Raw genomic sequence first — 17,117 nt, 5'->3', positions numbered from 1 at the left:
TCTTCTCAAACACGGTCTTGAGCAGGCTTCCACCCTAATCAAGACTTGTTTTTTCTTCCACATTGCCCTTAAAAGTAGAGGTAAAGGGACCCCTGACCATTAGGTCCAGCCGTGACCAACTCTAGGGTTGCAGCGCTCATTTCGCTTTACTGGCCGAGGGAGCCAGCGTACAGCTTCCGGGTCATGTGGCCAGCATGACTAAGCCGCTTCTGGAGAACCAGAGCAGCGCATGGAAACGCCATTTACCTTCCCGCCAGAACAGTACCTATTTATCTACTTGCACTTTGACATGCTTTCGAACTGCTAAGTGGGCAGGAGCGGGGACCGAGCAATGGGAGCTCACCCCGTCACGGGGATTCAAACCGGCGACCTTCCAATCGGCAAGTCCTAGGCTCTGTGGTTTAACCCACAGCGCCACCCGCATCCCCTCCACATTGCCCTTACATGACTTGTAATCCTGTCAATCAGGTTTTTTTAATAGTTAGAACAGAGCTTTACAAACTTTTCATTTTGGCGACACACTTTTTAGACATGCATCATTTTGCGCCACAATAATTCAGTTTTGCATTGTTTTGTGGCACAATAATTCAGTTTTACTAGCAAATCAGAGGTTAAACTAACCCCTTTCCAACCCTGAGAGGTGACTGGGGAGCATTTGCATGACACACCTACACACTGCAGCCGACACACTAACATGTTGCGGCCCAGAGTTTGGAAAGCTCTGACTTAGAGCCTTTTCCTGGTACTAATGCTTACATTTATTATAGATTGAAAGTGTACCAAGAAGTGGCATTCTGTCTTGTGTGAGAATGGGGAATACCTGTTCTGATGCCTACTGCAGCACGCGCACTGCACCATCTAAAAAACAAAGTACATAGGCTTCTCTTGAGAACATTTGTGCAGTTTTTCAAGTAATCAAATAGATTAATGAAAGCTTGAATCATATACAGACTTACCTGCCATTAAAGCTCTGCGGGGCTTACATCTGAGGACACATGTGTCCAATTGCACTGCAATATTCTGTTATTTGGGCGAAACCTCTATCTAAAACACTTTAATATTTTAGGATATAAGAAAGGAGACTAAATATCAGGTGGTGAAAGTTTATTCCAAAGACTGGGAAAATACTGTCTACTGAACATGAATGAGCAATGGAATGCCTTTCTCAGCTGTTTGAAAAATCCAAGATCTCACTTTTGGTTATTTGTTTACATTATCAATCCTGCATATCTTCCTGCTCCAGAACTTTACTAATTCTCAGGAACCACCTCAAAAGTTTCCTTTTATTGGCACTCATATTCCCAAATCAGACTGATCATATTTCAGCAGTAAAGTGGCATGTCCAAAGGATGTACTCTGCTTGTGATAGCTCTCAAGAACATCCAAGTCAAGGCTGAGGAGGTTGATTTAATTCAGTCATATATTATCCATTAGTCCTCTGACTGCAATGTATTCTATGGACTTTCAGACTTCTGCAAGCCACTACGGAACACTGTGATACCTAGACAGTGCAGAGTACTGATTTATATGATTCTGGGGCCATTACCTGACCCTTACACTGCTCCAGATGTTTCCATTTCTTCTCTTCCTTCATGTCCATGACCATCACTGTTTGCTTCAGTAGCCTTGTGTAGAAGTCGTGGCCCTGCCAGGCCAATGATCAGTGCTCCAATTGGAGCTGTGATCAGGATTCCCAGGAAAGCCACTGTCAAGACATCCATGCCGTATTTCATCTCTGTGTCCTTTTCACCTTGACTTCGGGCTGTATCTAAGGCAACAGAACCAATTGCAGCCTGGCAGGAGACAGAACAACAAAACCATCATTGTGAAGACTCAGAATTGTAGAGTTGGAAGAAATCGCAAGAGCCATCTAGTTGAACCCTCTGCTATGCAGGAATCTCAGCTAAAGCATTCAAGGAAACTGTTTTTTAAAAACCCACCTTCCGGTTCAGAGTCTCCCGATGCTGGTGTTACAGGGACAAAAGTGTGAAAGAGAGTCTCATGTGGGGATCCAACAGGTCCTTTCTTGTAGTATCTTCAAAGCTTGATTACATAACAGACCAGTCTTCATTACATAACAGATCAGTCTTCAAAGGTCCCTCTCATATTCAATCGCTATGATTGATGCAGAATGCACCAACTTGCCTCCTGGGAAGTTCATTATCAAAGCAATCGTTCGGGATCATCGCTGGCTTTCAAGAGCCTTAGGAGCACAATTCAAATGATCCATCTATACTTCTAAAGTTTAGATGCATTAATCTTGACTACCTTTGGTGGCGCAGGGGCCCAATCGACCTCTAGCAATGTGCCCACCTTTATTATGCAACTCGGTTGCTTTCTTTTAATCGAGGGACAAAGGAAAAAGCACCAAGAACTGGGCCAGAATGCTCATCTTATATTCTTCATGCTGCTGACTCCTGAGCAGGTGCCAAGCCACAACCAAATGGGAGCAAACACATAGCAGAAAGGCTATGCTAAAGCTTCAATTCCCTTTGGTGGCCATGGTGTGTTGTGGGTTTGTATTGCTGACTCCTTCAGAATATGACCCATTACCAGTTAGTTGCTGCCCAGGACTCGCTCTTGACTTTTTATTAGATGGGCTAAAAATACCTATTCATAGTAGTATACCATAGTGTACCATAGCAAAAGTACCTTTAAGTAATAGGCTGTTAACCCCCTTGCAGTGGCGTAGCGTGGGGGTGCAGGGGGGGCCAGCCGCACCGGGCGCAACATTTGGGGGGGGGCGCTTGCACTCGCAGCTCTCTGCCCCTACCTGGCTCACTCACTCTCTCTCACTGCAGTGCTGGCTGTGCGAATCCGATCCGAGCTGCCGGGTCGCCGCCCACTGTGGAGGGGGAGGGTGCCAGGCGTGCGGTGCGGTGCGGAGCGGAGAGAGAGTGAGGGAGGGACTATCTGGGGGAGGGACAGTGCAGTGGCCGCCCAGCGCAGCGCTGAGCACGGGTGAGAACCACACCCGACCAGCCCAGGCAGCAGCAAGAAGAAGCTGGCAGCAGCGGCAGGTTAGGGGTTAAGGGCGCAAATTACTTGCCTTGCCCCGAGTGCTGACAACCCACGCTACACCACTGCCCCCTTGTTTGTAGAACATACAGGTCTGTTACTGCATACTGCACCTGGATGGTTGCTTTAGGGATCCATGCCAGTGAAATAAATATTTTCTCCTTGAGGTCAAAGCCGGCACAAAACATCAACAGGAATGTTGTCACAATTCGGACTATCAGTGCAACTCCCAGTGTAGCCACACAAAGCCCTGCAACAGAGAAATATGACTCATTAGCCTGGCCTTCATCTTATTAGTAAGAACAACCAAAGGCATGGGTCAATAGAGACAGGCAGATATTATTCAGATGAAGCAGCAACAGCTAGAAACCCTTTGCAATTGTTTTTGCAAACAGAGCCATCAACAGCAACACTATTTTTACTAATCTGTTGGCATCCTGTCTGCCTTCAAAATAAGAACTCAAGGTAGATGTATTGGTTCATAATAGCTAATTAATAACCTAAAACACCTAGAGTCAAACTGATGCATTTTTATCACATATGGTACCACCTCTGCCAGATCTCATCTTTGTAAGAAAACAGAAAAGGGAAATCTATGTGCATTGACTGAAGGCTGTAGGTCGCTTCCAGATCAGACGAGACAAACACGGAAACAAGATGAAGCAGTTTTGCAATGCAGAGCAAAACAAGACTGAATAGCCTGAGAACCCTGGGCCCAAATTTATATTTTACTTAAAATAATTATTGAAACATTGGAGTAATTAACCGAATTGATTAGGACATTATTAGTTTCTAGTAGCTGGGAAGTCAGTTAGGAGCAAGTGAGTTCAAAGCTGGCGTCAAATAGTGGCTTAGTCTCTAAGGTATGAATTGGGAAGTCCCCAGTTTGAATCTTGCACCTGCTATAAACTCCTTGGATGACCTGTTAGGGAGTTAATCTCTCCCAAGGTCAGTTTCCCAACTACAATATGGCAATAACTGCCACCGACAAACTGGACTCAGGAAAGAAGTTCATTACTCCACGGTCTCCACAGGGGAAGGGAGCTTGCTTCACTGCTACTTTCCCTGCCAGAAAGAACAAAACTGCAACAAACACCCTGGAATCCCAATCCATCAACCCGGGGATTAAATGCTGCTGGGTTGTGTGCACTTCGAGATTATGTTTGTGTGTGTGCGCGCGCACGCCTGCATTGAAATCAATTCTAAACCATCTTGCTCATCATTGTACCAAATGGTTGGATTTCAGATAAATAAACCAACCTACCACGTAGGGCAGATATAAAGGTTACAACAACATACCGGTAATAACGTAAGATTTTTCACATTTTCTTACAAAAAGCTTCCAAGTTTTCCTAGCTTTGGAAGAAGGACTCTGAACTGCCCTGAGACCTACAGGTATAGGGCAGGATATAAATAATAATAATAATAATAATAATAATAATAATAATAATAGTAGTAGTAGTAGTACCCCTCAAAAGGTGAGCTAGTTAGTTCACAGAATGGCGGTGATTTCTTTAGGAGACCTACCAACTGTTTCAAGTCCGAGAGATGAAATCGATATTTCAGCTCCAATTAAACCAAACAGGAACGGTTCAAAGATTTGCCAGGCAACCGCAACAATTTTTTCAACTTTCCTCTGCAGGGGGGGAGCAAAGACAGGCAGCATTGCAAGACAGGCAGCATTGCTTCCCACACCAGTATTGGGCTGGGGGGGCTGGAGACACATGTAAAATTACCCCTTCAATAATCATACCAAGCATGAATTTTAAAAGTTGTTCAAACAGTGCAAGTTTGATTCTATTTTTCTTTGTAAAACAGTATTAATTGACTTTCAAATATGTCCTGAAAGAACTATTCTGATAACTAGGCAACCCAGCCCCCTAAAGTGGCCTGCAAAAATGTTTATTTGCACCTGCTAAAAACATTGCTGTTTGTTGTTGTTGTTGTTTAGTCATTTAGTCGTGTCCGACTCTTCGTGACCCCATGGACCAGAGCATGCCAGGCACTCCTGTCTTCCGCCATTGCTGTTTAGACAAGCCTAACCCAGATGCTTAGAAAGTTGAGGCAATTGTAATCTGCTTTTAGTATGGTTTAAAGCAGTGGATGGCAAAGTTTTTGTGGCTTGGGCCGGTTCACGGTCCCACAGACGATGCGGTGGGCCGGGGTGCGTGCGCATGCGCAAACGCTATTTCCAGCGCTCCTTCCGGCACGGAGGAGGCATGCACAGCTTCCCATTGGCTGCAGGAGCTTCCTGTAGCCAATGGGAAGCCAGCCAGCATCGCAGAAGGTGGTCCCCGCTCTGCTCCATGCTGGTTTAGCGCGACGCATGGGAGCCGACCGAGCAGGCGGTGGGGGTCCATGGGCAGGTTAAACAACCCCAATGGGCCGCTTGTGGCTCATGCGCTTTAGGTTACCAACCACTGGTTTAAAGTATGGTTCTAAGTTTCTCTTCGTTTTATTGTTTTAACTTTTTTGTAAACAATTTTGAGGGTTTTGGGGGGTTTTTTGCAATCAAGCGGTACATACATTTTATTAAAAAGATAAATAAATAATTTCCTGGTTTTTACTCATAAGAGGCGCCTGTCTTATGGGCAAAAATCAGGCTGGAAAACCTTTTGCAGGCAGCAAGTTCTGTTCTTTTGCTTGTACTCTCACCTGTGTGGAATTCCTGGTTGCCAATGGCTACCAGGCTTGTTTTTAAACGCAGGGCTGACTTGATAAGACAACTTAGATTAAGTAAGACACACCTTTTAGAATAAATCCTGGCTGAATGGACATTTTTTTGTGTGATGGTTTTTAAGCTTGTTTGTTCAACAGCTTGTTCCAACATACCATTCCCTCTACTTCCAAAATTTAGAGGCCACTGCTTTATGTAGCCAGAAAACCGCACCAGCTGCACCAGCTGCAGCCTCAGGGCAACGCCAAGGTTTGCAAAAGTACTATCCTGAGCTGCTGCATTTCCTATTGCAACATTTTGCTGCAACCCCTGCTTGTAATTGTCTATTTCCCTGACTTTCAGTCTCTAGGATTCACTGGCCCTGATCTTGCTCTAGACATTTGCAACAAATAGTGGGACAGAGATGCCCATTCCCATTCTCATTGAAAGACAGACCTAGTCAGTTCAATGGGATTTGCATCTGCATCAAGAGGAGAAGCCCACCTTCATGCACGGATCTCCTTTGCTGGCCAGGACAATTGTTTCCAGTGCCTAAGTTAATAATAACCAGCTACTGTAAGAAAATCACAACTCTCATATTTGGGAACCAGCGTGATTTTTGGACAGTGTGTTAACTGAACGCTCACCTTCTCATCACACCACACCATACCAGCCAGAAATGCCAAGACAATTGTGCAGAGCCCACCAGATCCAGGGAAGCCAAAATACGTGCTGCCAAAAACAGCAAACACAGATAGACCCACCACAAAGAATGCTCTCTTGAATACAAGGGATGTCTAGGATCAGGAGATAAAAAATGGAAGACAGCAGAGAAAAATGTCATGCTACAGATGAGAAGAAAGCTTGAAGAGAATAAAATGTTAATAGATCTGCATGAGTGAAAAATCTATATTATTATTATGATTATTAATCACTTTTAAATATTTTCAGCTAAAGCATAGAGAGCTCTTTTTAACCATTCCCTGCTTCTCATGCTCCAAAACAGAGTCGCCAAAATGTTTTTCCTCTTTACCTGATCCTTGCTTGGGAAGTAGCAGACGAAAACTCCCAAAAGGCCACCAGCTACTATACCGACAGCAACTTCCAGCACACCACGAAAGATATTTTCAAGGATGGAGCCTGTTTTGGCAAAGCAGGAGAAGGTGGCTCAAATGGATTTTTTTATTATTATTATTAATTTTTTATTAAAGTTTTAAAGATTAAATAACAGTCAAAATTAAGAAAAAAGAAAAAACAATACACCATCAAAAAACAGAAAAAAGAAAAAAGGATAAAGAACAAATCAAACCTTTACATCACTTACTTACATTCACTTATTTCCTTGACCTCCTCACACCTCCCATTTTTGTATTCTAATTCAATTTGTTATTTCAGCAAATCCTTCCAACCTTATTTTTATCTTAATAATTTGTCTTAATATACTATCATTTTACATTCTCTCTTTCACCAATCCTTTATATCTTTTTTGCTAAAACCACATAATTTTCTTTTCCCAACATCTTTCTAGCAATCCTTAATTTTGCAATATTTTTGAAGATAAACTTTAAATTTTTCCAATCTTCTTCCACCAACTCTTCTCCTTGGTCCCAGATTCTGCCAGTCATCTCAGCCAGTTCCATGTATTCCATCATCTTCATCTGCCATTCTTTCCGGGTGGGTAGATCTTGTGTTTTCCAATACTTTGCAATGAGTATTCTTGCTGCTGTTGTGGCGTACATGAAAAAAGTTCTATCCTCCTTTTGCACCAATTGGCCGACCATGCCTAAGAGAAAGGCCTCTGGTTTCTTCTGGAAGGTATATTTAAATACCTTTTTCATTTCGTTATAGATCATCTCTCAGAAGGTCTTAATCTTTGCGCATGTCCACCAAAGGTGAAAGAATGTACCTTCAATCTCTTTACATTTCCAACATTTATTATCGGGCAAATGATAAATTTTGGAAGCTTGACTGGTGTCAAGTACCACCTATAAATCATTTTCATTATATTCTCTCTTAAGGCATTACATGCCGTAAACTTCATACCTGTGGTCCATAACTTTTCCCAGTCAGCCAACATAATGTAATGCCCAACATCTTGTGCCCATTTGATCATAACAGATTTAACCATTTCATCCTGTGTATTCCATTTCAACAGCAAGTTATACATTCTTGACAGATTCTTAGTTTTAGGATCTAACAATTCTGTTTCCAATTTTGATTTTTCCACCTGAAAGCCAATTTTCTTGTCCAGGTTATAAACCTCCCTTATTTGATCAAATGGATTTTTGAACAATCTCCTTGCTAAGCAGAGCCGTGTTACCCATAGGTGCTAGGGGTGCGGGACACCCGGGTGTCAGGGTCTCAGGGGCGCCAGGCCGAGAGTCTGGGGCCCGAGAGTTGAGTCTGGGGAAAAGCCCACCCGTCTGTCGGAGCGCCGCGGTGGGCTCTTCTGCTGCGTGCGGCTCTGTGCTGTGAGTTTGGGGGTGACCGAGTCAGTGAGATGCTGAGGCAGCCGGCCAGCTCCGCCCTCCTGCACACCTGGGACTGGGCAACCTGGAGGGGGCACTGGGCGGAACTTTGCTTAAGACATATGCTTAAGACAGCCCTGTGGCTAAGGAACTACCAGAGGAAATATCTAAAGTGTTGATTAGCTTTATGCAGAAGGTAGGAGTATGGAAGAAAGGAAGAAAGCCACAGGCATTCTAATTTAACTCTTTCTGGCAGGAGTGGGCAATCTGTTGCCCTCAGCCACGTTTCATTCAGGTAGCAAGGAGGGCAAGGTGGAAAAGGAGGTGTTAGTAAGAGAGAGAGAGGAGGGAGATGAAAGGAAAGGAGGAGAGTGGAAGAAAGAGGAAAGGCTTCGTTGCATCCATTTTTTACTCCAGGCCAGCCTCAAAATTGGTTGCGCACTCCGGCCTTATGGCAACAGAATCAGCCTCCCACCAGCTTCCACCCGAAAGCACCAGGTTTCACAAGCAAAGGCGAGTGCCACTTCAGGTTGCAAGTGGGGTGCATTGTGGTTTTCTTATTCCATGCAAAGCACCCATGCAACTCATCATCTCTATGTAGCAAACAATCGCATCAATGAGAAAGGCATATGCAGGTGCTCATCGATTCTATGAAGTAGCCAGGATACCTGAGGAGAAGGCCATCCCTAAGCAGGTATTGAAGCCTGTAATAGCCAGGATGTCATCAAAGCTCCCAGCAGCCATGAGCAAGGTGGGGACGCCCTTGTCAACACCATAGCCTCCCGCTTGTAAAATCAGCATCGAGGGGACAACTACAGCAGGGGACACAGCACCTAAAACAAACCTGAACAAAAACACACTATCAACCCTTCATGCCTGTTTGTGGGTGCATTTCCTCCACTTCCTTTTATGAAATACAAAAGTGGACCCCCTGGATACGAACTTAATTCGTCCCAGCGGTTCATACTTACCCTAAAAAGTATACACTTCTGGGTTTGCCGCGTTCGTAACTCGAAATTACGTTACCCGAAGGTAATGTAACCCGAGGTACCACTGTACTGATTTTCGATGTGTTTTCCCACAAACTGGCCTCCATCCAAACAGAGGAGAAGAATGACCTAGCTGCGTTTCAAGCCAATAATGCGTACAAAGCCTCAGCCTAAGGCAGCTTCCTATGTTTGCTAGAACTGCCAGAAGAGAGCACAGATACAGTGGTACCTCGGGTTAAGAACTTAATTCATTTTGGAAGTCCGTTCTTAACCTGAAACTGTTCTTAACCTGAGGTACCACTTTAGCTAATGGGGCCTCCTCCTGCTGCTGTGCTGCCGCCGTGCGATTTCTGTTCTCACCCTGAAGCAAAGTTCTTAACCCAAGGTACTATTTCTGGGTTAGCGGAGTCTGTAACCCGAAGCGCCTGTAACCCAAGGTACCACTGTACTATTTTACAATGCAGAAATTAAATAAAACCAAAATATAAGCGGTAGGTGCACTTTCAATCAATGTTTTTCATGTAAGGTAGTTTTAGTTCAAGAAAAAGAAAAATGTAATTTCTAAGCTGGAAATGGGATGCGGGTGGCGCTGTGGGTTAAACCACAGAGCCTAGGACTTGGCGATTGGAAGGTCGGCGGTTTGAATCCCCGCGATGGGGTGAGCTCCCGTTGCTTGGTCCCTGCTCCAGCCAACCTAGCAGTTCAAAAGCATGTCAAAGTGCAAGCAGATAAATAGGTACCGCTCTGTGGGAAGGTAAACCGCATTTCCGGGGACTGCTCTGGTTCACCAGATGCGGCTTAGTCATGCTGGCCACATGACCTGGAAGCTGTATGCCAGCTCCCTCAGCCAATAAAGCGAGATGAGTGCCACAACTCCCAAGTCAGTCACAACTGGACCTAATGGTCAGGGGTCGTGTCCCCCCCCAAAAAAAGCTGGAAAAAGCTGCTCACCCTAACATAAATCCCCACTGCCAAGGCAGGTGCATGAGGAAGTGAGACAAGACAGCTGCCGCACATGCTTCCACTATGCAGGGCCCCACGCTTAATCTTAAGCAGACAGCCTTCAGTTTTTTCAGAGCCTGAAAGACAAGCATATTAACACATCAGCAGCATCAGTGCAGAAGAAAGTTTTTGCTCAGCTCAACTTTCATAATATAGGACAGAAGAAGGGTGCTTGGAGGTAAGGGATGTGAAGTTCATCTCTTTCTGGGATCAACAGAGGTTCTCACTACAAGAGCAAACAGGGATGGAGAGAAGAGATCAGGATATTATCAAGAGAGCATGTGGAGTTGGAATTGGTGATGGTGAAGACTACTTCCCCCGGTGAGCTGAGCTTACAATGACCTTGTCCAGAAGCCATGCTAAACCAGGGAGCCACAGTGAGCTTATGTGACACAGCCACAAGAAGTGGAGAAGCCTTCATTTTATATTAACCACTGCTTGCTGTGTCGTCCAAACCTGGAGAAACTGTGGCTGAAACAAGCCAACTTCACTCCACAGTTCATGAAGCTGGTTTCTTGCAACAAACCATAGTTAAGACTAACCATAATCCAAGATTTGAACAATAGGTTGAACTATGGTTAACCAAAAACAGACGCTCCCAATTTCTGCCTCACAACCACACCAGAAGAGGGCACGTGAGGGATGTGTGTGAGAGTGTCTCATTCTTGCATCCAAACACAACTCTTAGTTTATTAAATTCTGCCATCTGAACATGGCTTAGAAATAGATGGAAATTAGTCATAGGTTCAAAAAGGCCATGAAGTGAATAATCAGTTCTGCATGGGGGTAACAGACTTCCCCACACAGAACAACTGTTTTCCTCATGCAAAATTTACAAGAACTTAAGCTTAAACTAAGCCTTATATGAGGAAAGGTTTAGGGGATTGGATATGCTTAGCCTGGTAAAACGGAAACTGAGAGGAGATATGATAACCATCTTCAAATATCTAAAGGGCTGTCACATGGAAGATGCAGCAAGCTTGTTTTCTCCTGCTCTGGAGGCTAAGACCTGAACCAATGGATTCAAGTTACAGGAAAGGAGATTCTAACTAAACACCAGTAAGAGATATTCAACAGTACCATTTAATGCTCTACCTTTGGGTCAAGGCCAAGGCCAGCACGAGCCAAGATAATGGAGAGGGCGATATTTTTCAGGGCAACTGCCCATTTCACTTTGATCCGGACTATGTTACTGATCAGTGGGACATTTCTAAGGAGAAATCCAACAAGCAGCATTCCTAAAAGGAACAGAGAATGGGAAAACACACTGCCTGAAAAAATTCTGAATAAAATTAGATGCCTTCGCAGGTTAAGCATTCTGTCCTCACAGAAATACAGCCTGTACCAAAAGCTTAAGAGGAAGAATATGAGCCAGTGGTTACACAGGGGGGTAGATTAATGCAAATTCCTGAATTTGCAGATCTAATGGAAAATCCCATTTCCATACTCCTGGCATTCAGTCAAATATGCTTCCCAGCATAAAATTTTTCATATTTGTATTCCACGCTTCCTCTTAGGAACTCAGTTTAGACATACAACAGGTTCTCCCCTATTAGCTTCACAACAATCCTATGGGACAGGTTAAGCAAAAAGGCAGTGTACCTGATCTGAAAAAGTCACGTCCTCAATGGAACTTAAAGTTGACATTCTGTAGATCGGGAAAGTTAGCATATCTAGAACTACCAGGTCACTCACTCATAGGACCATGACCTGATACAATCTACAGTGGTGCCTCACAAGACGAAAAGAATCTGTTCCGCGAGTCTCTTCGTCTTGCGGTTTTTTCGTATTGCGAAGCAACCCCATTAGTGCCTTAGCGGATTAGCGCTATTAGCGGCTTAGGGGCTTAGTGGATCAGCTGATAAGCGGCTTAGTGGATCAGCTGATAAGCGGCTTAGCAGATCAGCTGTTAAGCGGTTTAGCGGCTTAGTGGATCAGCTGATTAGCGGCTTAGCGGATCAGCTGATAAGTGGCTTAGCGGATCAGCTGTTAAGCAGCTTAGCGAATCAGCTGTTAAGCGGCTTAGCGGATCAGCTGATAAGTGGCTTAGCGGCTTAGCGGCTTAGCTGATAAGCGGCTTAGCGGCTTAGAAAAAGGGGGGGAAAGGAAAAAAAACCCCCGCAGGAACTCGCAAGACATTTTCGTCTTGCGAAGCAAGCCCATAGGAAATTCGTTTTGCGAAGCACCTCCAAAACGGAAAACCCTTTCGTCTAGCGGGTTTTCCGTCTTGTGAGGCATTCGTCTTGCGGGGCACCACTGTACCTAATTTCTCAAGATGTTGCAGATATTTTAAAAAATTAAACAACATGCTTCAATTTAACTAAAAATAGTACCTCCTCACTCCAAGAGTTTCTTCAGCACCAAGAAAATCTCTGTGAAAGATTTAAGTAGCCTAGAGGATACCTGCACTGTTGACAGAATGGATTCACATCAAGGTTGTCAACTGATTGAAGCTGATCTTTAAGTGAGTAATCACTTGCCCTTTAGCTGATTAATCAATTCAATTTAACAGTGCAAATGGCTTCTTGAGATACTGTCAATTATTTTTGCTTATTAATTTTTACAGAAGCACCATTTCCTTTCTTTTTAACTCCATATTAAAGAAATTCTCCAGGAATAATTTAGCCTACCCGCCCCCACCAAGAAAAAAACCCACCCATGCCCAAGCAATTAAAATTTGCCATCACCAAATAAAACTGTTCCTCTCTAATTAATCAATTAAAGCTAGAGTTGATTAATCTAACAATTAAACTTAACACCAACAGGTTATATAATCTGACTGCAGATAAACCTCCCTGTAATCTCTGCCCTGTCATGTCCACAGATCAAACCTATGTAACAGCAAGATGATGGCAGGCTCATTGACAACTTACCAAGAAGGGGAGGGAATGGAGGTAGACCAGGAAGTTTAATGATGCCCATAAATTTACCACCAATTACAGCAGAAAAGAAGAGGAACAAAATTCCGAAGAAGTCCCCACCAGGAAGGCACTCTTGGCCTGTAATGGACCAGGCCACAGCCCAGACCAGCACCACAGCTGCCACTGGAAGAAGAAATAAAGTTGGAGAGGCATGAATATATTTCTTAGCATTTGTGGATATGTTACTAAAATAACTTCACACATTCCTGCCTCTTCCCTTTCTTTTTACATACCATTTGTCACGATTCTGGCAATTATGCCTTGTGGAGGACAGGCACATATTCTCCTCAGTTTCCCTGATGTCTTTGACTCAGCCACAGACTCTTGTGTTTGATGCTCACAGCTGTTCAGCAGAGCAGTCTCTTCAGTTTGCGTATGACCATCAACAGCTTTGGAGTCCAAAATACTGGTTTCCTGAATTAAAACGAGGAAATGCTATCAACGCTAACAACCATAATTTGTAGACTTTCACCAAAGTACCAAACTGCCAAGGCTGGAATCCTTGGCATATTTACAAGGAAACAAGTGCTGCTGAAATTGATGGGGTTTACTTCTGAGTAAATGCATTTAGGGTGGGCTGTGCATTTCTCTGAAGAAGACTCAGAATTTTAGAGCTGTAGGGGATATTGGAGGTCATTTAGGCCAACTCCCTTTTCAATGTCAGAGGTTCTTGAGTGTCAACGGAGGGATTTTCAGCAGGAACCCATCTAGATCAGATGTGAGTTGGAAGGGACCCAAGGGTCATCTAGTACAGGCACCCCCAACTCCAGATGTTTTGGATAATAATAATAATAATAATAATAATGTTATTTATTTATATCCCGCCCATCTGGCTGGGTTTCCCCAGCCACATCATCCCTGACCACTGGTCCTGTTAGCTAGGGATCATGGGAGTTGTAGGCCAAAACATCTAGAAGGCCACAGGTTGGGGATGCCTGATCTAGTACAACCCTCTGCAATGCAGGAATATGCAGCTGGCCCATATGGGGATCAAACCAGCGACCTTGGCGTTATCAGCATCACGCTGTAACCAACTCAGCTAACAGCCATGTTCCGGCATGGCAGATTTTTCTTCAAAAATATAAGTGGCTTGCTTAAGTATGATTTTTAATAAGCATGAATAACATAACCTAGAGCCTGCCCCTTAGCGAGAACACAATTGGGTAGAGAAGAAGACCCCAGGACTGAAAAGACAGGCATCTTGCTGTGCCTCTGGTACAGCAGGTTGAGAACTTGCAGACATCCAATGAAGCAGAATGCTTGAAGATTCAGGACAGCCAAATTAAGTGTTTATTCACACAGCACATTACTTAAACTATGGAATTCACAACTGCAGGGTGTAGTGATTGCCACCAACTTGGATGGCTTCAAAAGAGAATTAAACAAACTGATGGAAGAGAAGTCTATCAATGGCTTCTAGCCACAATATCTACGTTTTGCATCCACTCCACTGGGGAGAGTGTTGTTGTACTCCGGTCCTGCTTTCAAGGTTCCCATAGACATCTGGCTGGCCACTGCGAGAACAGGATCATAGATCAGGTGGGCCATTGTCCCTATCCAGCAGGCTCTTCTTCTTACGTTCTTCTATTCAGGTCATCCATAGTTGTAAAAGATCTGAACCAGCAGTACCTGAGTTACTAGATGCATGGGAATAACCTCTGAGCTTGCATTTGCAGCAGGTAGTGTTTCCTCACTCTCTGCCACCAGGTCCTCTGGCATTTTGACCAACCTAAGATAAAACAGCAGCAACAACAGCAAAAAGTAGAGTTACCTATCAATCAACAAATAGAACTTTCAGGTGTAATAAATCCTACCGGTTCCAGATTTTCTTTATCAGCATTATGACTTTCTGCTATTCATCTTTTTGAAAGAAAGAAAGAAAGAAAGAAAGAAAGAAAGAAAGAAAGAAAATTGCCCTTTCATGCTTGCGCTTCATCAGTGGTTGTTTGCACTAAACCAGGATTGGTAAACCTGTGGTTTTCCATATGTTGCTAGGCTATATCTCCACTATCCCTGACCATTGGTCATGCTGGCTGGCCGGGGCTAAAGGGAACTGGAGTCCAAAATCATCTGGAGGGGGGACAGGTTCCCCCCAATCCTGATCACAGGGAAGGTATACACCAAACTATTCCATCTGAGGCATGGAAGGATGTCACCAGTTTTGTATCTGGGAAATTTTTGAGTCACTTCATTGGAAAAACACTGACATACAAATACAAAAGCAAGCCGCAATAAACCCAAATTAGTAAGACCTTTCAAAGTTGTGCAAGGACTACACACTCCCAGCACACTAATGCTCTTTCAGTGGGCAAAAACAAGCTTTTCTAAGCACCAAATGCGATATAGTAATGAAGACCAAGGGGTCTCTAAATTATATTTCATATTCCCATAATTCAATGGCAGCTCCCCCACCCAGGTTAATCGTTGCTCTAAGCAGGGGGATTTTTAAAAATCAGGATCATGCCTGGAGAGGAAAGGATTAAATGCATGCTGCAGTCCTGAATAGAATTGCCCCCTTCCCTGCATCTAGTATTAAATTTTAAAAATATTGGTGTCATTGCAAGCTGTGCAAGTAAAGTCTAGGTTGACCCTAGCAGGCCTGCTATGTGGCTTATAGCATTCAGATGCCTTGATGGTGAGCATGTGAACGCACACCATGGCCCAAACTGTCAGTTTACACAACCTTGCAGGGCGGCTGCTGCTGCTGGATTATTTGAAATTGGGGTGATATGCAGCTATATAATGTGTTACTCAGGGTACACTCACTGAAATGAATGAGAATGACTAAGTAATGTTGATTAATTCTAATGGGTCTGAGTAAACCTTAGTTGAAAACTACCCTGGGTGCACCAATGCAGTGTTGACCAGCCACATGCATACATTCTGTACTTAACTGCCTGATGAACTGTAAGTGGCTGGGGGTCATTCTGTTCCTTTGCTAACTGGAGAGTGTTTGTCAAAAAAGACTGATGGGAGCCAGCGCCTGCCAAGCCACAAGAACATGTGCTCATTCTCAAGAATGCCAAGCTGGTTACTGCCAACTCTCTGGGTTCTGCTTTCTGCAACTAGATGGAAACGAAAGGATTGCTTTTCCCAACAAGTCAGAGCAACTGATTCTTAGAGTTGCCAAGGAAGGATGGCACGCCTGGAGGAGCCAATCCCCTGCCTACGTAAAAAACAACCCAAAAGATAATGTAAGGCGCATCTGAGCGCACACGCCCTTCCCCCGCGCAGGGAAATCTGGTCGTCGCGTGCTCCCTCCCCTTCCTCTTAGCGGAAAGAAGGGCGTAATCACGCCTAGATTGCCGCTAATACCATGCGTCTGATGGAAAGCTTTCTTTGCCTCGATTTCATTACATATGTGCAGACAGTATTATATTGATCAAGGTTTAAATGCTTTTAAATGATCGCTTTTTCTATGTTTTAGCGGTTCTGTAAATAGAATAGAATAGAATCGTGGGAAATAAGTTGGCCGGTTCCGCGGTGCGTGCGCTTTTGCGCACAGACCTGCTTCCAGTTCAGCTCCTGGGGGGTTGAAAGAGGAGGACGCGCGGAATAATCGTGCCTACCTAGGAAAGGAAGAGCCTCAGGCCTTCTAGAGATTGCAGGAAGGCGACGAGGGTGGCTGCTGATCCGCAGGCTGCCGGCTTTCTGCCGCTGCTAGCGGTGGGGGCCGAGAAGGCGAGCTCGCCAAGCCGTCCAAAACGCTGCAACAAGACGCGCGGGCAGAGCCGGCTTGGAGACGCCTATTTCGCCTGGGTTCCTTTGCCAAGCCTCCCTCCCAACGCTGGTGGCGCCCGCGCTTATAAGGGGCCCTCCCTTTTACCCATTTGGAGGGAGCGGGCTGCCAAGCTCCGCTTGCAGGGATCAGATGTAATAGCAAAGCGGCAACGCGGCGGAAGATACCCCGCACCTTGGAAAGTGCTGGCAGATAAAAGGGAAGCGGACATCTGTTTCCAGGAAGCAACTGGCTGGCAGAGGGCAGCCCAAGGCCACGGTGCAAATGCAGCAACGTGAGTGGCAGGATCCCAGTGGCCTATTCCACTTCACAATAAGGGTGCAC

The 17,117-nt window shown here is 44.6% G+C and overlaps 1 protein-coding gene across 1 annotated transcript; it reads right to left on the bottom strand.

Moving 5' to 3' along the window:
• Nucleotides 1-1,089: 1,089 nt before the first annotated feature.
• SLC9B2 (solute carrier family 9 member B2) lies at nt 1,090-16,915 on the bottom strand. The gene is made up of 12 exons (XM_081876955.1): nt 16,624-16,915; nt 14,684-14,783; nt 13,288-13,468; nt 13,007-13,177; nt 11,229-11,371; nt 10,083-10,210; nt 8,811-8,986; nt 6,708-6,814; nt 6,322-6,471; nt 4,546-4,654; nt 3,132-3,268; nt 1,090-1,793 (listed from the first exon to the last, which is right to left on the bottom strand). Exons 2-12 carry the CDS (start codon nt 14,771-14,773, stop codon nt 1,554-1,556), a joined length of 1,632 nt encoding a protein of 543 aa, XP_081733081.1. The 5' UTR covers nt 14,774-14,783; nt 16,624-16,915; the 3' UTR covers nt 1,090-1,553.
• Nucleotides 16,916-17,117: the final 202 nt, after the last annotated feature.

This window comes from Podarcis erhardii (assembly GCF_964252035.2).
Source record: "Podarcis erhardii genome assembly, chromosome: 9".
Classification (NCBI taxonomy): Eukaryota; Metazoa; Chordata; class Lepidosauria; order Squamata; family Lacertidae; genus Podarcis; species Podarcis erhardii.
This window is presented reverse-complemented; position numbering and strand designations above follow the sequence as displayed.

What these genes read in the sequence shown, in the direction of transcription:
- SLC9B2 (XM_081876955.1), bottom strand. Translation starts at nt 14,773, where the DNA reads ATGCCAGAGGACCTGGTGGCAGAGAGTGAGGAAACACTACCTGCTGCA. An exon ending in ACTTCCCAAGCAAGGATCAG is followed by an intron (nt 6,472 to 6,707) that starts GTAAAGAGGAAA and finishes TCCTGATCCTAG; the next exon opens with ACATCCCTTGTATTCAAGAG. An exon ending in TCCCTAAAGCAACCATCCAG is followed by an intron (nt 1,794 to 3,131) that starts GTGCAGTATGCA and finishes GTCTCCTGCCAG; the next exon opens with GCTGCAATTGGTTCTGTTGC.